The sequence below is a fragment of the Agelaius phoeniceus genome, chromosome 6, assembly GCF_051311805.1.
Source record: "Agelaius phoeniceus isolate bAgePho1 chromosome 6, bAgePho1.hap1, whole genome shotgun sequence".
Taxonomy (NCBI): Eukaryota; Metazoa; Chordata; class Aves; order Passeriformes; family Icteridae; genus Agelaius; species Agelaius phoeniceus.
In genome coordinates, this window is record NC_135270.1 from 4,173,272 (window position 1) to 4,201,051 (window position 27,780).

Sequence of the window (27,780 nt, forward strand, 5' to 3'; positions counted from 1 at the left end):
CTTGCTCGCCTTCATCCCACCTTTCCCAAAATTTCACAGTACCAAGATGTACAAAGAACTAAATGTTTCTGCTGGTGAAGGTACTCTTTCTTCAGGTTTATAAGGAGGCAGGAAAAGCATGAATATACAGTCAGTAAGAAGAAGCAAAGTTACCCTTAGGTGGCTTTCTACTTTATACAGTATCTATTTCCCCTTCTCTTGTATTGAGTGCCCTGCCACTTGTTCATAGGGCTAATGGTTAGTGACACATTCATGACTGCCTTTCTGGACAGTGGATTTGCAAAGAGCTGCCACCAACACAAGCTGACTGACTAGTAAAGACTCACCACTTCTGTAGCTTTAAGCTTTGTGCATGAGAAATGAAGCCTTCCCAATAAGGCTTCATCACAAGTTTCTAACAGAAAACAGATTGACAAGTATTGTGAAAGAATAAAATAAAATTCCTGTGACTTGCCATGAAATGTAAATCTATTTCAAACAGACATGTTTCTATATCAAACAGTAAAACTAAGTTCAGTTGTACTGTTTCCAGTATAATAGACAAAAGAAAAAAGAACCTCAGGCTGGGAACAGGCTACCAGAACAACACAGTAACTATCATTAATGAAGGAGGGAAAGGTAGAGTGACAGCCAAACTCTGTTGTATGACTCAAGCTTTTGTAAAAATTCAAAAGATACAGGAAATGCCCCAAAGCAGAACACTCTCAATAGAACAGTGTAGCAATTCAGATTTTCCTCTCAGATGCAGTAAGTGCCTGACCCAGATAGATATTTCAAACTTAAGACATATGGTACAGTAAAGCAAAACTTGCATCTTTAAAATCAGCTCAGAATGTCCTGGGCCAAGACTTAGCAATTTCTGAGTCAGTTTCAGAAAATATCCTCATCCCATAAAGTTAACAAGAAAAGCCAAAAATAACCTATCTCTGCAAAAAAGCAGCTCTTAAAATAATAGAAACTTTAAAAATAAAGAGCAGTCATGACAGCACTGGGAATTTCTCACCACTTACATCTCTGCAAACAAAGACACAATTTCATTATGCAGAATGTCACAGATTTGTGGAAATATATGAGGAACTGAAATGATTTATTTAATTGCTTGCCACTTGTAGAAATGCACTGAGAAAAAGGCTGCCAGGTAATAAAATGCAGAGCTTTTTCCCAAGAGGTGAGGGAGGTAAGAGATCCCAGCAGCAGGTAAACAAGCAGAAAGCAGCAGTTCCCTCTGGTCTGTGTGCAGCACTGCACCTGGAGCCTTTCTGAAGGCAGCACACATCCATGACAATGCAGCTCTCAAGCCAAACCACTTCAAAAGAACTCTTTGTGCAACCCTGTACAGTGCACAACAAGGGCAGGCCTCTGGGGAAATTCAAAACAGGAAGGGCAATTGCTAACATAAGTTTAAGGTATATAGGAAAACAGAAGCTTTTAGAGTGGTAATGGCTTTTGCTCTCTTCCATACTTAGATGATGCTTTTTAAAACTTTGTTATAGCTATTTAGCATTGTCTAAGTCTGTAGATACTGTTAAGACTTCCCAACAGTTTAGTGCTCTAATGCAAGGACCAGAATCAAATGTCTTTTAATATTTTTCAACCCAGAGTGGAACAAATAAATCATTCAAGATACTGCTTTGCAGTATGTAACAACATACAGGAAAAATAGAAGACATTGTTGATAACAGGACTCGTTTTTAAACATCACAGGTTGTATTTAAAAAGAGAAGTCAGATGAAAAAGGCAATGTAGCCAACCCCAAAAATCTTTGGAGAAGTCTTAAGTTTTAGCATATTTATACAATTCATTCAAAACTCATTTCTGAAAACTAAAAAGCATCATTTCAATTTTCTAAAACTTGATCCATAGCAGGATATTAGGAAATCACTTCATTGTAGAAATTAACATTAACCAAGAAAGTAAAATAAGAAAGTACTACTTGAGATTCTTAGTTTATAGTCAGACATAACTGCATTCTGTAAATTATTTTTCCCAAAGAAATGCTAAGCAACATCATGATACCAGAAAGCATTAAAAAACCCCACCAATACCTTTCAGTTTATAAAATTACAATATGGAAGTCTATTAAAGCTTTAAATTACCATTTTATATAAGTTATTTCTTCCAAGGAATACAAGTTAAGAAGGTATAAGTATATATTTTATATATATAAGCTCAAACAATTGGAATTAGAGATCTTTTCACCGAATTCCTTTTTTCCAACATAAACCCTAACAACCATTACATCCTTCCAAGGAATAAGGAGTACCAAGGAGAGTAAACTGAAAACCTTCAACCCCCTCTTCCCCAAACTGAGGTTCCACACAGTTTAAAAGCTTCCCTTGTATCCATCTTCAAACAAAACCTGCAACTGGCAGTAATGGCCACTGTTTCTGGCTGGATCACCTCACCTGAAAGACAGCATGGGACCGGGAAGAGGAGGCATTCACATCTGTGGGATGCTGGGTCCTATTTTTGTTCCCATAATCCAACATCTGAAGGATTTCCTCTGCTGATTTAGGCTTGAAGAATAGAGCACATGACAAACACAGGTTTATTTTCTTTTCCAACAACTATAGGAACACACAGATTCTAAAACATATTAACATTCACCTTCAAAAAAAGGCACTCCAAACAAATATTCTCAGCTGAAAAGCAGTAAGGTATGAGAAGTAAGCACTTAAGTGCAGCAACTTAAATCAGCAAATATTTTTAGTTTAGAATTTAAACAAATATGAAAGATTCTCCATAGTTAGAATCAGCCTCTTTTAAGAATGTCTGGACTTAGTATATCACACTATTGAATGTATTAGGTACAAGAAAAGATTTTCCTCACAAAACTCAAGGTTTGGGAAGAAGGATGTTCACAGAGGCTAGAATATAAACTTAGACTATTGTTTCCTGTCAGAGCACGTAACATACACAAGAAAACTGCAAGAAAATAGGTCCACAGCAATTGATACTCAGATTGGAAAACTAAGTTCTATCACTGACCTTACCTAAGAATTGCTGTGCTGGCCTGGAAAAGTAATTTAACATGGACCTCATGAAATATGGTTATTTACAAACAAAAACAACCTTTAGACTTCACAGCTGTGCAGAGCACTCCAAGGTGGTAATGAAGGCAATGCCAAGATATTTTAGCCCAAAAAAGAAATCTTCCAAAATCTGCTGGATGACCATCAAGCCAATTGTACCTTTTCAATAACAAGGACTGAATGCTTTTATATTTGCATTCAATGAGACTAGCAGGTTTCATCCACAATATGCTTTTAACTAATTAATTAGATTTTCAAGTCACTGGTGCTTATGGCCAGGAAAAAACCCACTAGGAAATGCCTAAATTCCATACAACTTTCAGAACAATGGGAATGTTTCTCAAATATCTCAAGCACATTTTAAGTTTCTAGAGATATTGACATACCTGATGCAATGTCAGACCTTGAACTATCACCCCATGCTGGCCATCCTCACGAACAGCCAGAGGTCCAGAGTTGACCAGCAGGTCACGAATCTGTTCATTGTAAACCTTTGAAAGGGAATTTACAAGATTTTGTTAAAAGATCCTCTCATAGCTAACAGAATTAAATCAACAGAAATCAGCAGTCTTTTTTAATACTCCTTTGAGACAAAGTCGTGAATTCATGCTATAATTTGTTTTACATTTTTCCTATACCGAGCTTAAAATATTCAATTCATATGATTTCTTTTTAGATTTTAGGAGTAATTCTTTTTAGTAAATAATCATTCTTTATTGAAAAAAATTACTTTCTTTAACAAAAACCAGTTTTGCAACAAGCATGAATGCAAAGCATTTATTTTTCTCCACTGTACATCATGAACCATAATTCTGCAATATTTCTTTGTTCAAAGCTACTTCTGTTAAAATTTTTTAATCTCTTATTTCTTCATCTGTGAAAGCATATGGCAATGCAAACTTGCCCCATCTCCTTCTACCCCTCCCAAATACCACTTAGAGTCCATGAAGACTTTGAGGGAGCTCAAAAGATAACCATTTTACTAGCATCATTCAGCAGTGGTGCCAAAACATTTCCTTGTAAAAACAACATCATTTTGTCATGCTTTTCCAGAGTTATAGGATGTTACTGTGAAGTCCTAAAACATTACCCTGAAAAGATACTTTCTTGTACACATCAACAGATGCTGAGAGGCACTTAATTGGTCAGCAAGACACAAATCATGAACAATCAGTAAAAATATTAGAAGTGGTGGTTGTTTTTGGGCAGCCTTCTGTAAATCAGTGACAGGTGCCCAGGAACACCAAGGCTGCAGAGCACAACACAGTTCCACTCCTGGAAGGACACATTTTGGCAAGCCCCAGAAGGGACCAGAGGAAAGCAAAACCAGCTTGTTTTTATTTATAAAATATTATTTATTAAAAGCAAATGCAGGAACTCACCTCTAAATAAGAGACAGCAACATCACATGTTTTATCATCTTTGATTTGATCCATGCGTTTATAAAGTGTCACCATGGTTAAATACATGACTCCAGGGTCTTCAGGAGAACCTAACATTGTATGAGTCTTTCCAGCTCCTGTTGCACCATATGCCAGCACTGAATTTTCCCCAGAAAACAACAAAGCAAAAACACATGCAATTTATTTGTAAGCTAATCAGGAAGACCAAAGTGAAATGACTATTCACAGACCTCTGTCATTCTGCACAACTGTTTCATAAATGGATAAAGTTTCTTACTTAGTCTTTACCTTTCAGATCTATAATTAGAGCGAGATATTTCCAAATAACACTTTTGAATCTTCAGTTCAAAATTCATTCACTGATAGGTCTCATGAAAATATTATTTACTTACTCTCATAACCCTAAGCCATCAACTTACTGCTGATAAGCATTTAATTTCCCCACCACATTCCAGCAGCCAATTAAAAACCACCAAGATCTTTAAGAGTTCATAAAGCAGGTTATGTCACACACTCAGTGACAGAACTGCTTCTGCTTGAATAACTCTAGACGACTCCCATTAGCACATATATTTCAGATACATTTCCCAAGTCTATCATAACCTTAACACAAACTTATTTTTAAAATAGAGTAGAGCTATCCTAACTTCCATAGGCTAAAAAGTCAGCTTTTCATATCTATGAATTAAACCACAATGTTTGATTCCTATCTCAGGCCTTTTTAACGGCTCTGCAGCCACTGGACAGAACAGTAGAAACTTGAAGAAATTCCCTTAAGTTTTTTTTAATTAAAGAAGATAAAGAACAAAGTTACCTGTACAGTTATATCCGTTTAGGAAACCATCAATTAGATTTTTGGTAGTATGCTCAAAAACCTCCAACTGGGATGAGCTGTCATCAAAAATGGCATCAAACATGAACTTAAGATCCTTCCTTTGCCTTTTGTTAATATCCCTGTGGGTCACTCTCTTCCTGTTGAAGAAGCTGACTTCCTCCTCCTTAGGATCAAAGACCAGCACGTGCTGGTCGATGACACGGACCACCCTGCTGAAGCTGCCCTGCTTCTCCTTCTGGCTCTCTGGGCGCACCCGCACCACCACTTTGACGTGGCTGCAGACATCTTCTTCCTTGGCAGGAGTCATCCCTTCTGCTCCCCGGCTCCGCTCCCAGCACCCTTTCAGATCCAGCAGCCGAATCCTTTCTGCAGCACACAAGAGAGGTTTTATTTGCAAGAGGAGCCTTTCACTCTTCCAAGCAGTTCACGCATTTGCTCAGGCCCCTGTGCTGGGCCCCAGGGCTGCCCCAAGGAGTCTTTGGCAAACTCTGCAATGGCCTCGAACGGTGCCTTAGCTCAGCACAGCTTCCAGAAAGGAACCAACCAGCACTGCCCCAGGGAATTCTCGAGTTTATTTCAGAATGTGAAGTACTACATGGCCTACAGGCTTTCCTTTACACAGACCAAGCCTTCAGAGGAGGCACCGCGTTTCTGTGGACCAAGGCGAGCAGCCTTTTTGCTCTTCAGCACAGAAAGGAGCTGCCCGTGTTGTCCTCCCTGGACTGACCCGGGCACGTCGCGCGTACATTTAAAGAGAGTTAAAGCGGGGTTTACGTTAACGTGCCCCGCAGTACAGGGGATGCAGTAACCGGCCCCAAAGCGGAATTCCCTTTCAACAGCCCATTCCCTTTAAACAGCCCATTGCTGCTGTTGGCAGCGCGCTGCTGGCTCACCCCTAGCAGGGACACGGTGCAGGCTCCCAGCGCCGCCGCTGCGGCTCCAGGGCCGGCTCGCCTCCCTCGGCCGCGCCCCTCCCAGACCCGCCCGGCTCTCCCGGCCCCTCCTCACCCACCGCAGGCGGCTCTTGCTGGGGGCACGCCGCCAGGCTGGGCCCTGCGGCCGGAGAATCCCCCGGGCCGCCCGCTCAGCCTGCCCGGCACCCGCTCCCCCTGCGGGCCGGGCCTTTCCCTCCCCGGGCTCACCCCCGGCACTCACCCTGCGGGCCGGGCCTGTGCCCGGTGTCACCCCCGGGCTGTGCCCTCGGCCGTTCCCGGTCTCTCTCTCTCTCTCTCACCGCCAGGCCGTGCCCGCACCGTCCCGGGCTCTGTCTCTCGGTCGCTCTCCCGCACCAACCGCCATCCACCGGCCGCGCAATTCAAACACGGGCAGGCCGCGCTCCTCGCCTCCTCATTGGCTGTGCGCCGTGACGTCAGCAGAGCGCCGTGCGCAGGGTCCGCGGGGAGGCCGCGAGGGAAGGGCGGCGCTCTCGGGGTCGACGGAGAGCGGCCGCCTGTGGCTCCGCGTGTGCGGCTCCAGCCCCCCTGGGCTCTCCTCGCGGCGCTGCTCCGGCCGCCTCCGATCCAAAGCGCTTTGGGCTAGGGTTTCTGTCCCCGCCGCCTTTGGTTCTGCTCCAGCGCCGGTGCCGGCCCGCGGGAGTGGCCTGCAGGTGCCCCTCAGGCCGCCCCCTCCGTGCGCTGTGTAAAATGAAATAAAACACAAACTCTGCGCTCGCCGTGAGGAGGAGATGCCCGGTGTGCAGGAGGAGGGGGCTCTCTGTGGGCAGAGTCCCTCGCGTTCCCCCAGGGCAGGGCAGGGAAGGGATGGGGGCACTGCCGGGGCTCAGCTGCTCCTCGCCCTCAGCAGAGCGGCCGGGACAGAAGGGTGTGAAAAACGCCAGTCATTTGTTTGTAAAATTTTAAAAGTTTAATAGTAATAAAATGGTTATAAAAATAGCAATATAATTAGGGTAATAAAATGTTGTACAATTTGAATTAGGACAATATGAGACAATAGAAACAAAGAGTTATGGACGTCGGGTACCTTTTTCTGGGCAGCATAAACCTGAAAAAGGACACATGTTAATCCTTAAAAACAATAACCTGTTGCATATTCATACATCTCATACATGATGCATAAATTCCATTCAAACACAGGATTCTCTCTGGTCACTGTCAACTTCCTCGGAATTCTGACGGTGCCTTCGAGCCTGAGTGAGGCAGGAAGAAGTTTGTTTCTTCTGATAACGGAGCAATAAATTTGTTTTCTCTGAAAGATTTAGGTGTCCTGTAGTTGCTATCAGTGCAAGTCCTTCCTTTAAAAAAGTATCTCACATAGCATAGTTTCTATTTTAACATTATGTTATAACCTAAAACCATATTGAACACACTACTTAAGAAAATTAATACAGCATCACTTTCTAACATAACACATATAATATTCATTTTAATATTTGCAAAAAGCCAATCATAAAATATGCATTTTTCACAATGGGAAGGGACAAAAGGCACAAACTCGGTGGCTGCCATGGAGAGAGTTGAGCAGGTGAGCCAGAGCTGTGCAGACAAGCAGGGCAGAACAAGGAAAGCCTTGGGGGAGAGCAGGGCCCATCTCAGGTGATAATTAATGGTCACCATTGTTGGGAACAGCGGTGCCACCACTCCGATCCTGCTCTGCCCCTGTAAGAGCCTGAGTGAGAGATGCTGCACTCCAGGGGCTCTCCAAAATGCAGTTTATTGTATCCAAGAGGTTACAGCAGCCCAGGGTCATGGGTGACAGAGCTGTGCCTACAGCTGGCAGCTCCAGCTGCAGGCAGGCCTGGAGCCCCTTGGTTTTGGTTACATTGCATTCTATACTTTTCTTTAGGTTACAATGCATTCTATACTTTTCTTTAGGTTACAATGCATTATATACTTTGCTGAGCATCTTCATACAGTAGAACCAATCTCTACCTTAACTATTATCTCTAGCCTATTATAACTACTATAATTACCATATTCATGCTACTGTTCTCCAATCACTAAAATTTAGTACGTTACAGTTTAAGCTAGAAGTGGTTTCTCAGTTTTCTTGCAGTGGAAAATTCGGAGACCTTTTTTCTACTTGAAACTTTGCTGCCTTCTTTGCCTGTGCTCTCTTTCTGCTTGGTAAAAACATCTTGTTTGGGGTGGGTTCATCCTTTGCTCTAAGCCACAAAAACCCCTTCTAACCAACACACCCTCTGCCTCCTTGGTTATCCATTGAGACTGGCTCAGCAATTCTTTTCTTCTATATCAAAAATTGCTTCCATCTCTATTCCTTCATCAGACTCTACATTTAAAAATCTTTCTGCTAAGCATCCATATCTGTGAGACTTTCCTGTCAAACTTGCATCCTTCCCAACATGCCCCCTTTCTGTCTGGAGCACGGTGTCCTTTGCTCTGGGGAATCCCTTCAGGGCCTTGGGTCACTGCCCCAGCTGTGTCTCCTCCCTGCTGTGCCCAGCAGAAACCCAAAGCAGTCCCAGCTCAGCCCCTGGGGAGGAAATGAACTCCAGCCAGAGCCAGCAGAGCACACCGTGGTAATGCTCATGTTTTCTGTAGGCGCACCGGGGATTGTTGCAAAACACACATCCGTGTGTCTGCTCAAAGTTAAGTGATGTGCACTTTCAAATTTAAGGTGGGGGAATTACTTCCCAGTCCCTGTAGTACTCCTGTCTTTGAAGCAAAGACTGCAAATTAGATTTTACCAATCTACCTCACTTCTCAATGAAAAGTCTGTTGCGCTAAGTCCACACATAAAGAAAACACATGGAATGCATAATTAAAATACAAAATACAATAGAGAAGGAAAAAAAAGTGATGTTTTTCTTCCCAAGTCTCAGAAAAACACTAGATGAGATATTCCTCATTGTGTAAAAAGGTTTGGAGAAATTTCTCCTTAACCCACACCAGTGAATCACCCTTATGCCAGGCTCCATCTGTAGAATTCTTACTCATGTAAATAATATAGGGCTTCATGTTTTCTCCAGTGAGTTTTAAACCTTTGCATTTCACTTGAAAAAGAAGAGAAAAAGCAAATCTCAGAAGCCTGATTTTGCCATTTCTAGCAGTGTGGAAAGGGGCAGACATAGAAGGAGAATATTTTTTAATTGAAATATGTAAGGTTGTGAGATGACATGAATTTCAGACTTAATCAGTAAAATTAAATGTGTAGTATTTAACATGGGTGAAGTCATGCTTCCCCATAAGAATACTGGATATCCAAGAGATTTGCCAATTTCACAATTATATAACTGCCGCAAGTGAGACCGTAATTAAAACCTTACATTGAAAATAATCTGTTTCTAAATTAATAAGTGTCAGAATAAAGGATCAGTTTCTCAAAAATGTTCTCATATCTGAAGCAAGACATCTTGCCTCCTCATTTGTGCAGGCAGATACAAGTTACAGAAGGCAGTGACCGATGCCATAGAACCAAGCAGGGAAGAAACAGTTACTGAAATTGAGAAAAAAGCGTTTGTGTCACACCCATTTCAAACGTCTGAGCAGTCACTGTGTGCACCTGGACAGTGGCATGTGGAGTGAAGAAGTGAGGGAAAGGCAGGAGCACAAGGCTGGGAAGTGGTGGTGGGGTTGTGGCTGGGAGTTTTTGGAGATCTTTTGGTCAGTTCAAGGGAGCATAACCCTTGAGGATGGCATCAGTGTAATTTGGCAGAGCTGCTGTGCCACCATCCCAGTTCACAGCACCCACTGGTCACTGCCAGCAGCAGAGCCCTTGGCAGAACAGGGATTGAAACAGAACTGACAGGGAATGTTCCCCTTGAAAGATGAGCAGAATTCAGTGGCAACATGGGAACACAGTTTTTAATGAGAAAACTGAACCAACCTTGTTATCATCTGAAAGTTGGTGGTGATTTCTCCAGACTTCATAGTCTCCAGTGAGAGACTATTATTATTATTATTATTATTATCATTATCATTATCATTATCATTATCATTAGTATTAATAATTGTTATTTGTAATTAATCATTATTATATTATTTATAATTAGTTATTATATTATTATTATATTTCTACACAAGACTGAGAGACAGTTGTATATAATTATAGCTTTATATATAATATATATAATATTAGCTATATATAATATATAGCTATATATATAATATAGCTATATAGAGTTTTATATAGGTATAATATAGTTTTATATAGGTATAATATAGTTATATATATAGATAATTATAGTTATATATAGTGATATATATAATATAGTTATATATTATATACATATAACTATATTATATATATATCACTATATATATATATAACATATAGGGATATATATACACCACTATATATTATATATATAATATATATATATAATATATATTATAATTATATATAGTGATATATATAATATAGTTATCTCAATATTAGCTTATATATATAACTAATACATATAATACTATATATAGTATATACTATATGCACTATAATACTATATATAGTATTATATACTATATACAATACTGCATATATAGTACTATTCTAATGTGTATATATATATATATAATAATAGTTATATATAATATTAGCTTGAAGTGTGTATGGTCACATGCCATGGAGTGTGGGACATTTCTGCATGTCCTCTGATAGAACTAAGGGTAAGAGGTCAGCATATCTGATTTTCTTGGTGAAGGGCTGTTATTCTCATAACTGAGGAATGAACAGATAAACCATAAAATTCGTTGGATTTCATGATATAAGGAAAGATGAAAGATAGCAAAATAGGTTACTGGAAAACTGATGATTTAAAAAGAAAAAATTAGTCTATGTTAAATTAAAAGTAAGAGACATTAAAGAGAAAATGTCAAACTCTGAAATAAAAATATTCAGTGATGACTTGGAAAGCTATCACATATTAATAAGACATGTAACTGAAAATAAAAATGCCTGAGATTAAATAATGGAAAGTGAGTTAATGAGAGGAAAATCTGCTACTTTTCCTAAAGGTAGAGCTGGAAGCTAAAGAAATAACTAGTATTTTATGTATTGGAGAATAGGCAGTGGAATCATTGAGGGTGTGAAGAGAGTGTACTGATGTGAAAATAAATTTTGGGAAAAACACTACTGAAAATATTAAAGCAAGCTCTTTTGTGGCTTCAACAATAAAAATTAAAACCAGCTTGTCCTGGTTTCAAAGTGTAAAGAGCTGTTGCCTTCAAGGTTGTGCAAGCAGCAATCCCACAGAAAGCCAAATGAATCAGAAAAAATGTAATGCTTTTCTGAAGAGGAGGGTAGGTTGGTGTAGAGATAGGGACTGATGCAGGAAGGTCCATCCCCCTTCCTCCCCTGAGCAGAGGGACACGGACAATGCAGTTATCTGACAGCCCCAAGCTGTGGAGCTCTAGTGCCCAGACAATTCAACAAGCAGCAGATCCACAAGAACAAAAAAAAGGGGTCTCTTAATGGTCCAGCCCCAAGCTGAGCAAGAGCAAAGGACCAAATCCAAATGCCACAAGTATGGAAGACTTGGAGGATTTGAATATTAGTTAATTTAATTTAATTTCATTTAAGAAAGCTGTTTCAAGTACATGTTATTCATATGAAAAAAAATGTTTTGGTGATGGGACTGTTAAATCCTCTGTTTTGTATTTCTTATCTGCTGGGGTTTTGTTATTTACTAGTATTACTGCTACCAAATTCACACTCTGTAGAAACATCAAACAGTGCAATAGAAATTATGACCCAGGCCATTAAGAACAGAAAAATAAACTTTCCCAGATAACAAACATTATTAAAATATTTTAAAAAATGGATAGAGGGAAGAAGTGAACCTGGACAGGTGTTCCACTTCTGCACATGACAGAAATACCAGGAATAAAATTACTAAGAATCTCCAAAAGGTGTCGTGCTGAAAAAGAGGAGCCATAACTAAAAATTTTTTTCCTGACTTGTGTAACATGGTTTTAAATTTTAATAACTTCAAAAATGCTTTAACTTTATTAAAAATATCCAATTATAAATTATATATATATATCCTATTGTGATTTATAATGAACTATCTTGTGAGATAGTTTATTATAAATCATAAACTGTCTCACAAGATACTCTCCTGCTTTTCATAGATCACTCTTTCCCCTTACCAATGTTTCCTGCCCTTCTAATGAAGTTTATTGTCACCTGAGTTGTGGCAATTCAAAGCATTTATGGAAATGTGCTGTAGATGCACTCAGTTAAAGTTTTCAGGTTAAATAACAAACTGAAAAGCCTGAAAGCTTTTTTCCTCACCCAGGCAACTCCATGTGCAGGAGTGTTGGCACAACCAAAACTGCAGCATGGGGTCAGAAACGATTGCCTAGAAACAAAAGCCTCTAAAATTGGCTTTCTGGCTTAAAAGAAGAAAGAATCCTACCAGAGTATGCAGGTAGGAAGGATGCATAAAACAGAGATGTTGAAAAAGCACCATGATACTCATACTCTAATACAATCTGTAAGTGGGCCAGTATAACTCACTCAGCTGATATAAAAAAAGAATCTCTGGCATGTCACAGAAATACTCATGAATAAAAGAAAAAAACCCCTCCATTATAATGTTAACAGTGAACATCCAGTATGGCTCTTAAAATCCCCTTCTTATGCACAGAACTGGATAAACAAGAGAAAGAATGGCCTTGGATTCTTACCCTTTATTTGCCTTGAACATCATTCGGAGAACAAATAATAGACTTCTTCACCTTGTCCCCTTCTTTTGTGAGAAAGGACATCTGCAACATATTTATAGAAAAAAATGATGCACTTTATAATGAAAAAACCTCTTGATGTATGTGCATGGTAGATAAAATAATTTGTGGGCTGAAGTTACACTGGAAAAGTTAACTCAGCTCTTCAGAAAGGCTGATTTGTTGTTTGCTATGCCTGTGTCCTGGTTCTGGCCAGGACAGGGTTAATTTTTGCAGTGGCCAGAACCTAGAGGGTCTTTTCCACCACCTCATGTAATTTTGTGGGCATGGGGAAGTGTGGGGGCACTCTGGTGTTGTCAAGCACCCTGGGGTACCATGATGAGAATTCCTGTGGGGATCCCTCACCCCCCTTAGGCACTTTGGCTGTTAATTTGTTGGTTACTTTTTATTTTCTTATCCCATTGCCATTTCCTGTAAATTGTTCTTGCCTCAACTCATGGTCTTTGCCTTCTGTGCTTCCAGTTCTCCTCTCTGTGCCCCGCAGGGAGTGGAGTGAGGAAGGAGCAGCGCACGTTTTGGGGTGGTTCCAGTGTGAACACCAAATTCAGGAGTGCCGTTCCACAGCCACAACAGCCCTGTTTGGTGCCCAGCGTGGGTCACACAGGGCTGAGATGACAGCAGACCTGCCCAGAGCAGGCTGGAAACAGGTTTGATGCCAGCCTTTGCTGTGCTGGGTTGGTGCCCCTGCTCCCTGTGTTGCTGGGTCTGTTTGTGTGGCCATGGCCCCCGACCCTGTGCATCTTTCCATCCCTGCACTCTGTGCCCACCTCGTGCTCCTTGTCCAGGAGGGACAGGGGTCAGGATTGCTGTGCTGTGCAATGTCAGTTGGTGGCACGGTGACATCAGGGGCAATGAAGGTGTTTTGGGATGTGGGTGCAGTGCTGCTCTCCTGCCCTTACCTCAGGTGTGGTGGCATTCACAGGGGTCCCAGGACGAGGGAAGAGATGAGAATCTTGACTCCATGTTTCAGAAGGCTGATTTATTATATTTTGATATATGTTATATTAAAAATGCTGTACTAAAGAAAGAGAAAGGAGACATCAGAAGGCTAGCAAAGAATGCATAATAAAATCTTGTGACTGACCAGAGTCCTGACACAGCTGGACTGTGATTGGTCGTGAAGTAGAAACAACTCACATGAGACCAATCAAAGATGCACCTGCCACATTCCACAGCAGCAGATAACCATTGCTTACATTTCGCTTGTGAGGCCTCTCAGCTTCTCAGGAGAAAAATCCTAGCAAAAGGATTTTTCAGAAAATATGTCTGTGACACTCAGGCACAACCTTTGGGAGTCCATTAAGAATCAAATCCAGTGTGTGGATCCAGGGGAGGGTGATTTTCCCCAGCCTTTTACCTCCTTTTCCTCCTGTTACAACAGCTTTTGAGATTTGAATTCCCTTTGGATGTTAAGGAAAGCATATTCTTGTTACTAAGTCTTCCAGGTCTCCTCAGTGGGGCCCACACCACATTTAGAGTCATGAAAGAGATTTCTAGGGAGATGTGTCCCAAGAATGGATAGACATGAGTGGCATGGGTCATCTTCTGAAGGATTGTCCTGCTCCAGTGGTTTGGAACTTCACCCCTAAACAACTACAGGACCCTGATAAAGTGGCAGAATATTTGAAAAAAATAAATGCTCTGGCAGTTCCATAGAGACATGGAGAATACCATTCCTAAACCATGACAGACTGGTTTTTTAGTCCACCCCTTCACAATCTTTGATATATATGTACATATTAAAGAATTCTTGGTGTAATGTAGGAAAAGTATGAATTACTTGAACCTCACTGTCATGGGAAGATGTAAAAGATTTCTCTACTGTCTCTAAAACTTCCAACAGCCTTTGACCAGTTAAAGCACTTTGACCTCCTGGCATAAATGTTTACTCATCCACACTGTGAACCAAAGTGGGGAACTGATCTCACTGACAGGTGTCCAGCAGAGAAAATAATAGGATTGAGCTGGCTGAACTCCTCAGCTGCACAGCTAGCTGTCCCAGCACACTGAAAGGGAATGAGAGGAATTAGCAGCTGGAGGTGGAGCCTAAAGCAGCCTGATTAAACCAGCACTGCTCCTGAAACGCTTGGACATCCCAGAGCAGCCTCAGGCCTCCTGAATGTTGATTAAATGTTAGACAATACCACAGTGCTGCAGCTTACTTAGCTTATTGTTTAGCAGATAGCTCCACTCCAGTATCCATCTTTTGACTTGATTTTTACATTGTGGACAGCAAGAAGTTGTAATTTTTACAATGTTCAGGTGTGTGCCATAGGATTATACTTGCTTTACTTAAACTAACAGTTTAGATATGAATGTTTTAACAGGCACATTATCCCTAGGACTGCATGTTTTAAACACATCTGGGTTGCTTTCAGGTTTTTTTTTTCCTGTGCAGCTGTTGAGTAAATTGAGAAAGCGAAACTAAAAGGAGAGCATTAAACAGGCACCCAAAGGCTGGGCATTCCTTTGATGACATGTGGAACTGATAACTGCACTGAGAACAAAGCTGCCAGCGCCTCAGGATGCAGTAAGATGAGCCAAGAAAGTGAAATACATAATCCTTGTGAAATACATAATCCTTGGGAAAAAAACGTCCTAACAAGAATACACAGTGCTCTGATTTGACCAAAGGAAACTGACATTTGCAGGGATTTAAGAAGAAACTCATAAGAACTCTTTTCCCTGACGGTACTGGGACTTGTGATACTTTCATGAGACTTCATGTATTTTACAACATGAAATTCCTTGACTCAGACTTACTACATTTTTTTAACCTTTTCCCTTACAACTCAAAGGCAAGATGCAATAAATCTTCCAGACTACTTTTCTAAAAAAATGAGATGTGTGTGCCTGAACCAAGAGGCACAGCTTTATTAATCAGGGATAGCAAATAATTAACTATTAACTGCTGAGTAAGGGCACACATTCTTCCTTCCCTGATCCCTTATTTGTCTTTAAGAAACCTGCCTAAAAGGAAGTTGAAATGTTCAGCTGCTCATCTTTTTTTCTTTGTGTATGTTTTTTGAAAATAACATTGTGCTTCTGTATAATTTTGTAACAGACATTTTTATAAAACCTACCAACATTGCAACTTTCTACTCTATGTAAAGTTAACACGAATATTGTCATTTTCTATTTTAATACTTATCTAATTAACATATGGCAGGGTAAGCTGCTGTAACATGAGATCTTACACAAACCTTAGGTTATACAGATAATTAGAGGCTGACAGGACTCCACCACGTGAGCCTTCAGGGCACAAACAAGAGCAGCTGTGCTAAGCTCCTGCTCCAAACTGCCCAGTGGAAAAGTTGTTCTCTCTGCACTGACTGCTCTGAGAAGTGAGGGAGATTTATCCTGTGCTATAATTAGCTGGTGTGCATTCCTGCTCAGTACCAATGCAGAGATGTCCATCAACATCAGTCAAATTTCTACTCCATCTTCAGCTAGTACAGTGCCATTTGTGAAAATATCTCACATTAAGAATTCTGCTATATTGCCTGCTTGGTAGAAAAATAAGAGATTCATAGCCTCAATTCATAATTCCCATTTAAAATTTAATTTTTTAATATTAAATATGTAAATCTGCTACACATAAATAATTCCCAAATGTTAGTGGAATAATTTTGCACACTGCTTTCATGTACCTGGTGTGATTCTTGGAGTAGTCCTGTGCAGGGCCAAGAGCTGGACATCAGTGATCCTTGGGGGTCCCTTCCAACTCAGGATGTTCTGTGCTTCTATGATCTTAATTTAATCTTCAAAGTAAAACAGAGAAATAAAATGTGTTCATATATGGTTTTGGAGGGTAAAATCCTTTTGCATACCCACAGTATCCATATGTAAAAGTATATTATTGCAATTACTATTACTAATCAGCCTGGAAAAATACAGGCTACCTAGTAATAGTAGATAGAAAAATATATAATTGGTCACGATGTAGTACTGAAACTAAAAGAAAAATATTTAGGTGGTATTCTTGAAACCAAAATAAATTTTTTTTTGAAACTTAAACAATGTTCTTGTTGTGCCTGAAAAATCAGACCAAAAAACCCCAATACACAGAAATGGATTAAAGCACAGTCTAAAATGTTTCATATAGAGCAAAACAAAGCAGTGCAAGTATCCACATCTGAAAAGGAAATCTTAAGAGCTCTTGGAAAAGCAGATGAGATGAGAAACCAGCAGTGAGCACTGCATGTCAAACCAACAACCCAGTGTGTGGCAGAAGCCCTGAGCTGGACTCCAAGCCAAACCTTTCTCACTGGACACGTGTTCAGGCTGGGGTGGGAAGAAGAAGGCCCGTCCTGGCAAGGACAGCTTTGGGATCCTGCTTCCATCAACACTCCCAGTTCAGCACCATCTTTTCCAACTTGTTACCCACCATGTTACCCTCCAGCTGCTGCTTGTGAAATCATGTCAGCTCCACCAATTTGGCCTGAAAATGAGCCTTGGAAAACAACTCCACAGGACAGGAACGAACTGCTGACATCATGGCAAGAGCAGCCTGACTTGGCACTCCTGCTGAGGGAAACAGATGTAATAATGTTGTCATAAATGAGCAAATGATTGTTGATTGTGATTTTACAAGGGCTCAGTTCTCAACAAATGGGTTCTACACCAAGCAAACAGAAAGAACCATTTTATTTAGTTTTCCTGGAAGAGATCTCATTGATTGGACTAAAAATGTGGTGTTTACTTACACCTTGTGTTCTAAAAGAGGAAATACAGGGTTTGTGCCAATATTGTATGTTTCCTGCTTTTTTTTAATGGGAAAACTAATGCCAATTTTTGTATTTGACTCTGGCCTTTCTAGCCTATAATAAGTTGGGTTTGCACAAACCAGAAAGTTGAAATGGATGAATATTTTCTTCTGAGTTAAATCTGAATGCTAATAGAAACAAAACATGTTAATTTTGGTAGGTAAATTCCACACATAATAGCTCTTCTACCCTGGGGGGAAAAAAGGGTGAAAATACAATGCAAATTATTCAACTTTGAAGGCTGATTCTCAGACTCTGTAGAAACTTGTCTTTTAACCTACCCTGTGGCAATGAATGTCTGAGGAGTAAGCACAAGTGAAGAAGATCAATAAGCTCCACAGGTTCTCTGGACAGACACCAGAAGAGTTTGTATTTACCTGAAAAGGGTCTGTCATTCATAAAGATGGAGTTCAAAATGTCCTGTCACTGAACCTTTCTTCCTGTCTCCCCGAGGTGACTCAAATATTTCGTCTTCACACAGAACATCTGAGTATCAGGGAAAGGGGGAGAAAAAGAAATGAGGCAAATTTCTGTTAGATTTATGTTTTCTTATCCATTTAAAAGATTTTTTTTTGTTAAATACTTTCTCTTATACTAAGATTTTCTCATATACTAAGCCAATCATGTCTTAACTCAAAGAACTACCTAGATTTACCATTATGCAGTACCTTACATTGCAGTGATAACTAAAACCCCAGTGTTGAAGAGCTTTTTTTTGCAACCAACATTCCTTTTTCTCTAAACATGTAAGTACATACTTATTTGAGTTTCCAGATTTATGCATTCCAAAGTTATGTGAATGCATTTCCATAAAACTAAGCTACAGCTAAGAAAAAGAATTTTTAAACTGCTTAAGCAGCGTATTCAGGCAGAAGAAGAAACAAACAAACAAAATTATTCAACTAATGGTATCACTTGAGAGCGCAGTCCATGATTTGAAGGCTGAGGAGAAGAGCACAAATCTTATGTCTAAAACTTTTCAGGATTTTGTCATCCTTGATGCAAAGGGTAAGACAAACAAGACATAACAACCCTACTCCTGCTTAGCCTGAAGCAATACTGCTGCCAAACAGGCACTACCCAAAAGTGCTTTACACAGCAGGGCTGCACACAGAGCAGAGCCCAGGAACACCTTTTATGTCAAGTGCTCTGCAGCATCATGCTCCATGTTTCTTTCCCAGGCACACATATGGATAACCACAGCCCAGGAGAACCCTATGGTGGCTGGTCCCTGGTCACACTGCTGCTGTGGGGGCAAAGACCCCTCTTCCAGTGATGGAATTCACACACCAGGCTGATTCTCCAAAGCCAAAAGTCAGTTTCTTTACCAGCTCCTGCAGCTGAGCAGAACATTGGTGAAAGCTGGGAATGCACAAAAAGGCTTCAGTGGAATATGGGGAGACAAGCAGCAGCTCTGTGTGATGCCCTGTGTGCATGCATCCTTCCCTCATGGAAAGGGAAAGGCAGCAGGAAACTGAGGCACTGACACCTCAGCAAAAAGTGGGTTGGAGGTCCTCTGTCCTGTGCCAGTCTCAGCTCCAAACCTGCCCATTTTCACCATCCTGAAAAGCTGTGACCCGAATCAAAATGCTGCCCTTTGAGGAGGTTATCACCATAGTAACCGAGTTGCTAAATGATTAGAGTGGAAAGAATAACTTTGTGTTTTGATAAGTGTATTAATTATCAAGTAAAAAAAAAGATCTGAGAAAACAATGTTTTTCTCAGGAGTTACTGTACACTGGTTTGTGAGTATGAGAGGAATACAGGCAGCTCTCTGTATGACCATACTCTTTTAAGTGACACAAATTCAAGGACATGCATGCCAGTAACCACAGAGGAGGCACATCTTTGCACTTTATTTGGGACAGGACTGAGATTACCAAAGGAAATCGCAACTACAGCAATTCATAGGAGCTATCTCATAAAGCAGGCTTCACCCTGGGTACACAGGATGAAAATCTCACCTACTGCTTCTGGAAAACAGGCTCATCCATCTGCAGGTTCCTCCCTTGCAGCACAGCCATTCCCCTGTGACACAAGGACAGAAGTTCTGCTCCATTTCCATTTCTGGGGTGATGCTCATCAGGAGCTGCTCCCTCTCCCCCTCTTTGTGCCACTGAGCTGACCCTGTCCCCAGCTGTGGAAACCCAGGGCACCACAGGGAATATTTCTCTGTCTGCTCTGGGGTGCCCTGACCCCCAGGGCAGCACTGACTCTGACCCTCATCCATGGAGAAAGTTTCCCAGACTTCAAGATAGACTGGAACCCACAAAAGTGTGAAATAGATTACAGAGAGTAGTGTAGGTGTACCACTTGGTGAGAAATTTAGTGCTTGGGATTTTTAGTATGTTGTGGATGGAAGCAAGATGAGGGGCACAGGGTGTCGTCCTGGGTTTCTTCTTCCTGTTTCTTCCTTCTTCTCCATGAGTTTGGGTGGCATTTTGTAATTGGGCAGAAGAGTCTGCATAGGGGGCTCTGTGGGATCAGTTATTGGGTTAAAAGGGAAAATAATCCAGGTGTCAGTTCTTCATTGGATACTTTAGTCTAAAAATACCTTGTAACAAGAGATTGTTGGCCATTTTGTGCCTTCTAATGAAAAGCTGCAGAACTCACAGCAGTGAGACTGTTTTACTGATAAGAAACAATAAACACCTGAGTCCAAACATGAACTACTGTCTCAAGTGCCTTCAATCCTGACCCAGTGAAACCCACAGCTGGAACCCCCACACCCAGCAAACTTCCAGGAGTGGATATTTTACATATGACTTGAACAAAGGGGTTTCCATCAAATGCCAAGTGGCCAGCAGAGGAACAGCTCGTGTAGAGCAATGCTCACATCTGCCGTCATCTCAGACCACTGGGGCTTTGCTCTCATGGTTACCATGATATCATCACCTCCCTCAGAGTGTGCACTGCCTTCTGCCTCAGCACAGTGTCAATTATTAATGCTGCTCATCAGAACAGCACATCATCCAGAAAAGCATTTTCTGTCTCCCCGTGTATCTTCAATTAAAAAAAAAAAAAAAAAAAAATCCCCTCTTGTGATTTCTAATACAAAAGCACACGTTAAAAAAAGAAGTGTTTGCAGATGTCCTAAAGAATTTGCCTCTCCTGGATTAACTGGTCTGCTAATTACCCACAAGAGCAATGAGTATTTGTCACTGGAGGAGAGATAAGCAAGGCAGGTGGGAAATGTTTACACAGGCCAGATAACTGAATGTTCCTGGTGCCAAAACAAACAGGTGTGGGTTTTATTGAGGCAACAAACAAGGAAACAAAACCAAACAAATACGCTGTTGATGGGGAATATTTCTGTTCCACAAAAACAGTACCTGCAAAGTAAAACAAAAGATGTTCTCTCTCCTGGTGGCAACACTTTCAAAGCTGGGACTTCTCCTCTACCTTCTGAATTTCAACACAAAGGATTACAGCCAGGGGATTTCAAGAACCTTGTCCCAGAACAATTTCAAGGGAATAACTGATTCCATTGCACCCAGAATCACACATCAAACTGAAACACTGATGCAGATGCAGCCTGGGAGCTTTGAAGCCTGTCAAGTGAATAATTTCTACTGTGCCCATGTAACCAATGTGGTTCACCAACGTTAGGGTGTGCAGAGTAGAACTAAACCAGAAGATGCACACAGCTTCTAGTGGTGTTCTGCCCATAAATCTAGCACAGAGCTCATCTGGAGCATATTCACCACCCTCAAAAGCCTACACCATGAGCTCTGGATCATCAGCACCCACTGTTCTACTCAAGAAACTCATTTTATTAAGTAATAACTCTTACTAACTCCACTGAGAAAATCTAGCTTCAATTTTTACCATTTATTTTGGGACAAATTAATTTTTTTTCTCCTTTTCACTGCTTTCAAGCAACTAAGACTAGCAATTTACCTTCCTGCTAAACTGTTTTATATATGCAAATATAAAACATTTGTTTGTTAAGCTCTGTTTTTAAGAGCAAAATACAGCTAAGAGAAATGAGATCAGTGATGGCTGTATGGTAAAACATTCATACTATCAAATAAGAGCTGCAGTCAAGTCCACTGTTAAGACTGTACAAAGACCTGAGCTGCTTTCTAAAAGAAGATGTTTGATATGTCTCATCAGAGCAGAAATTGGCTGCGAAGGTGCCTACAAAAATCATTGAGTAACATTCCATGCTCAAGCCTCATGCATGTTTTAAAAAGTCTTGTAAGGGTAAAAGATGTATTTCAGCAATTCTTCTGGCTGAAAACCTGAGGTGGAGGGAGACGGGCAGCTGTTTCACACTTGAATGATGATGAGATGTGTCAGGAGGGTGGTGTCAGTTCTGGGGAGCTGGAGGTTGTGATATTCCTCTGTCAATTACTGCATTTGCTGCCCAAAGACAGGCATGAGGTTATCCCACATATCCAGCCTCAGAGCTGCTGCTCCCCCCCTCCTGATGAGAGCACTGGTAAAGAATTGCTGCAGGCAGCTGAAGCAATGCCTTCCCATACACCTGTTACCACCTGGTTATTACCATGTCACAGCAGATGTGCTCCACTTCCCCAGTCAGGGAGATGCAGTGAGCAAACTGGGGAAACCTCCTTGCCCTGCTGTGGAGTTTTGGGAACCCCCTCAGCATGGCCCTTTGCAGAGCTTGGCTATACAGAAGCTTAGGTGGGACAAGCAACTTCCATTTCTGCTAGAGGAGAGGCATGCCACTGACCTTGAAATAGCAGAACCAGCTTGGAAAGCAGTCCAAGCTCCCTCATGGATCTCTTTCTCAAAAGCACATGGCTGTGGATGAAATAGGGGGCTGTGGATGAAATAGGGTAGCTGCTGCAGTGTATTTTAACTCCCTAGCTGCCTGTGCACCCCCTTCTGCAACTACTGAAATCATTGTAATCATTGAAATCATTGAAATTATTACCTGGACTGTGAGATGCTCTTTGCTTCCCTTCTCCCCAGGAATGTTTCCCATCTCCTTTCTGCCCAGGAAGGTTTCCCTTCTCCCTTCTGCCCAGGAAGGTTTCCCATCTCCCTTCTGCCCAGGAAGGTTTCCCATCTCCCTTCTGCCCAGGAAGGTTTCCCATCTCCTTTCTGCCCAGGAAGGTTTCCCATCTCCCTTCTCCCTTCTCCCCAGGAAGGTTTCCCAACTCCCTTTTCCCCAAGAAAGCTTCCCATCTCCCTTCTGCCCAAAAAAGCTTCCCTTCTCCCTAGGAAGGTTTCCCAGCCCTCAAGAAGGGAGGGCAGAAAAGAGAACAGCACAAGAACTAATGCTTCACTGAACAAGGTCAGGTTCTGAAGAGTGGGAATTTAGGGTTTCCCACGGAACAGAAACAACTGGCTGTGGAGCACCCCGTCAAAAGGCAGCTGCTGCTCACTCCCAGGATGTCCCTGTGCTGGGCCCTCAGCTTCCTATAAACCTGATTTTCCCCTGACAGCACTGCCCAGTGAAGGAGAGGAATGCATTCTGCAGAAAAACTGACATGTCCAGTGCAGCAGGTGACCACTGCAACATGGCCAAATCTCAATATTTGAAATACTGAACATTGGATAGGACCATCTCTATAAACACTTGATGGTCTCAGCTCTCAGTGGAAGTTGAGACCTTTATTTTAGTCTAGATTTTGGTCTCTGAATATATTCATATACTTGTAGTTGTCCTTTTTAATCATTATCTCTCCTTAATTGTTTCATTTTTGCTAGAAATACCAGAAAATTTATCAGGAATTATTTGCTTTTTTTAAAAATAATATTGATAAGGTTTTGCTGATTCGAGAAGTAGCAGATCAATGGTTTATTTAGTGATCTTAATGACAACTATTTTTTAGAGCTTTGACATGCAAAGTGACTGGATTTTTTTTAAGAAATCTTGCTTAAATCTGAGTCTTAGCCACTATACCATATCACCATGAACCATTTTCTAAGTTATTCAAATAGAATTCTGTATTTTCCTCTCCCTTTTCTATGTAACTCTTGCCTGTAAACGAAATACTTTCCAAAATCATTCCCAGCTGCTGTTTCTTGCTCCTGCCTCAGTGGTCCATTTTAGTGATTAGTACCTGACATCCTTTACTGTGCTAGTAACCTGTGTGGACTCAGACTGTTCAGACTCTTTACTGTAATTTCTTATTTCCTACCTTTTTGAGCAACAACCTAAAAACAAAAATGACAAATCTATATTTCTGAGCAGGCTATCAATATGTACCTGTAGCCTTGCAAGAGTTAGATCCTCAGCCACTAAGTAGAAAATTATTACATTAAAATGAAAACCAGAATATTTATACACAACATACCATATTTCTTCACACCAGCCAGCTGCTTTTCTTATCAGTAGTGCTTGGAAAATGTTTAATTATGGCACCTCTCATTTCTTTCCACAAAACAGAAAATCTGTAGCTCTGTGAACATTTCCTTCAGACTGCTTGTAAGTACTATAGAAGGAATCCCCTTCTTGTCTGGTGACCACTAGTGACTATGACAATGGTAGTTGTTTAAAGAACAGAAAGTTGTCAAATTAACTGAAGGATTTGTCAACATATGAGTGTGTAGAATAACAATTTATAACTGCTTAGGAGATATTTCACTGAAGTTAATCCACAGAAAGCTCAGGGATATCTGAATTACTGTTGGAAACAAAAGGCATCGCTCACTCATTTGTTAAACTGTCAGGAGCAATCAGGCTGATCTGTCTATTATGAAATAACTCAAATATATATCTTTAAAACTGATAAATTCAAAAGCTAATATGATATATGATATATCATAGGTCATATATCATATGTCATATATCATGTTATGTGTTATATGTTATGTGTTATATGTTATGTGTTATATGTTCAACATTTATATTTATATATTATGAATAGATATTTATCTATTGCAATTATTTATTTATATATTAGAAATATTGATATATTTTTATATATATCTACCTGCACAATGAGCCAAAAGTCTTCAATTCCCAGCCTGAAGGATCTGAGCTATTTACCTGGAGCCCTGGTTGTGTCTCCTGCAGCTTTGAAGGCAGCTTGCAGCACAGCAGAACCTCAGTGTTTTCACATCAAAGGATGAACTGGCATATAGGGCATACACACACCTCTTTGTTGCCACACAGGGTAACAGGAGATAGCAATTATTTTTAAAAATTAGCATTTAAAGCTTTGCCATTTAACATTTTGACCGTATACCAGGGAGTATTATGGTAATTCTGGTTCTTTGAAGCTATAATCAATGTGTTAAAAAAATTGCAAATAATTGCTATGAATTTGAAATGATGAAAAAATAAACACAGAGCTTCAACAAAACTATTACATTCAGTTTATGTAACCACATTGGATTCTTGGTAAATATTTCAAGATTTGGATAGAAATAAGAATAGAAAATCACAACAGCACACATGGAGGACTTTTGTTGGTAGCAACAGTGACTTTCATGAGACATATTTACAAAGTGCATATGGCTATGAACTCTCCTGCTATCACTGAACTCTCCTAACAACGGGACAAACTTGCACGGATAAAATTTGTAGGAGTACATTTCTAAAGGAGATAGCACTGGCCTCTCTGTATCTCTGAAACCAAGAAGATCAAGGTTTGGCAGCACTGAAAATTTCAGTGAAATATAATTGAAATCATCAAATAGAAATCCAGTAATCTGGTGATCATGACTAGACTGGAATGGATATAATGCTTTTTATTCATACTGTGAATATTTTTACTTCTCTACTTCAGAGAACTGGAAATAGTCTTCTACTTCTATTTCTTAATTAAAGAAAGGATGACTTTTAAATATCTCAGTTTTAAATATAAATATATATATATAAATATTAGCTTTTGACTATATCAGTTTTCAAGATATATATAGTCAACCCTTTGTCACAGGATACTCCCAGCAGCAAACATTATCTGATGTCAAATAAAGCCACTTAGAAAACCTGATTTATTTTGTGTTTTTGTGTCCTAAGTTTTCCAGAAGCTCTGCATTTATCTTTTGACAGGTTGGAAGGGAAGAATACATTTGAGCTTTTATCTTCTTCAAAAATATGTAGACACTGAATTTTTAACCACTGTCTAAGCAGGAACATCTCAGTTGCTGGGAAAAGTTGTGTTCATGTATTGTATCACAATGATTGTGGACATTTTCATTACCAAGGTCTTTCCTAGAAAAAGTATCTGACATTTATAAAATACAACACATTTGATAAGGTCTTCAGTCTATTTACATTTTTTTCCCATGGATTTGTCTTCTTTTCTCTTTCTTCAATCATTGTCATAGTGGTTTAGAGAAAGATTCCACATGCAACTTTATATCACTTTTGCTGCAGTTTTAGGTTTGTGTGGCCAGCTTAATTTGAGGTATATACATGCAGATAATATAAATATGAATCCATAATATATAAATATACAATCCACAAACATAACTGTATAAATATAAAGATATAAAATATATGAATACACAAATATATAAATATATAAATATAAGTAAAAATATTTAAATATAAGTATAGATATATAATTATATAAATAGAAAGTGTATAAATATAAGTACAAACATATAAACATAAAATATAAACTACATAATTATATAAATATAAACAATACAAATATAAGCATAAACATATGAAAATAAAATATATAAATATAATATGCAAAATACAAAAATTATAAATATAGATATAGATAGGATGTATTTTTTCCCTAAATTTCTAGGTGTCCCTAAGTATATTTCACTGTCCTAAGTATATTTCACTATATAAATATATTAATATAAATATATGAAAATATAAATATAAATATAAATATAAATATAAATATAAATATAAATATAAATATAAATATAAATATAAATATAAATATAAATAGCATGTGTTTTCCCCTAAATTTCTAGGTGTCCCTAAGTATATTTCACTGTTTCAAAGTAAGGTTGGCCACACATCTCTGCATCAGGCTCTGTATATTTCTCTGCATTGTTCCATTCAGTGTGAAGCTGACACTGGCCCTGACCAGTGCCAGTTTACAGCACTGACTTTTCTGCAGTGCTTTAATTAATTAGTGTGTGCCTTGCAAACTCTGATCCCGTGCAACAGCAGTGCCTAAGAGCCAGCCCTGGCTGCCACCCCCATTTCCTGCCAAGGGGGAGGCCAAGTGCCTCTCCTAGCACAAGGCACAGGTGAATTATTGAATGTTGGTAAACTCAAGCTCTGCACCTAGAAGTAAGCATGGTTGGTTGTGCTACAGACTCAAAATGCCAAATCAGACTTATTTTCCAAGTTAGGTGGTCTTGCACGTAGGCTCAGTCTTACCTTTGGAGAGGTGAGCAGAACTGAATCCAATCAACTTTAGAATAGCCATTTTCACAAGTTCAGGGTAACCAACATTTGGTCTAAGTTCTGTTCTCAGTCCTGGAGAGCAGCCAGAAGAATACCCAGCTTAACAATAAAGCCAAAAAAACACACAGCTTCCCCCAGCATCTTCCCCTGCAAAATATCTGCCAGTCAAATCCACTGACGTGAGAGTAGAACAGAGGAATCTGTGGGTGAAGAAATTACTTTTCTGGGGAGCTGATGGCTTCAGAAGAGAGCCAAACCTATACATTTCCCAGTGTTCCCCAACCACTGTGACAAGCTTTTCCACATAAAGGTCAAATGTGTTCCACAGGATTCCTCTCACCAACTGTGGAACAGCCAGTGGGATTGCGAACATGACCCTCGAGGCTGCTGAGTAGGATGGCTCAGAAAAAATGGAATCTGTTTTGGAACCAAAACTCCCCAATATACATATGGGAAGGACGTGTTTCCTAGCTCACAGTGCAAGGCCATCCATTTCCTTATTCCTCTACTTCCATTTGCACCTATTTTCTATTTCTATTTCCATCCATTCCCTCTATTTTCACTGTCCTTTGGCACAAAGCTGCTGAGAGGGAAGGAGGCAATTACTGTGGGATGAAAGTAATCTGAACGAGGAGACAACTGGTGTGGCCCCCCTGTATGTTTTTGGAAAGTTCCTGAAGGCTTCACACTGAGACAGCTCAGCTCTACCACAACAAAACAGATATGTCTTATAGCTAAACATAATGAGGGAAAAGTTTGATTTTCTTTGGAGCCTT

General features: G+C 40.1%; 1 protein-coding gene and 1 long non-coding RNA gene across 3 annotated transcripts in view; both read right to left on the reverse strand.

The window, feature by feature from the left end:
• KIF18A (kinesin family member 18A) overlaps positions 1-6,681 on the reverse strand; it is a 31,757-nt gene extending 25,076 nt beyond the window's left edge. Inside the window, exons 1-5 of one of the 2 annotated variants that reach the window (XM_077179520.1) lie at positions 6,505-6,681; positions 5,250-5,636; positions 4,415-4,572; positions 3,419-3,523; positions 2,406-2,516 (exon numbers count right to left, since the gene is read on the reverse strand). In XM_077179520.1, the coding sequence (XP_077035635.1) occupies positions 2,406-2,516; positions 3,419-3,523; positions 4,415-4,572; positions 5,250-5,577 (702 nt within the window). In that variant the 5' untranslated portion in view covers positions 5,578-5,636; positions 6,505-6,681. Of the gene's footprint in view, positions 1-2,405; positions 2,517-3,418; positions 3,524-4,414; positions 4,573-5,249; positions 5,637-6,425 lie in introns of both variants that reach the window. The other variant, XM_054635467.2, reaches the window with a different exon arrangement.
• A 6,658-nt stretch (positions 6,682-13,339) lies between these two features.
• Positions 13,340-17,446, reverse strand: LOC143694205 (uncharacterized). Its single transcript, XR_013182558.1, has 3 exons — positions 17,319-17,446; positions 16,582-16,692; positions 13,340-13,949 (listed from the first exon to the last, which is right to left on the reverse strand). It is a non-coding gene; the product is annotated as an uncharacterized LOC143694205 (long non-coding RNA).
• Between the last annotated feature and the right edge of the window lie 10,334 nt (positions 17,447-27,780).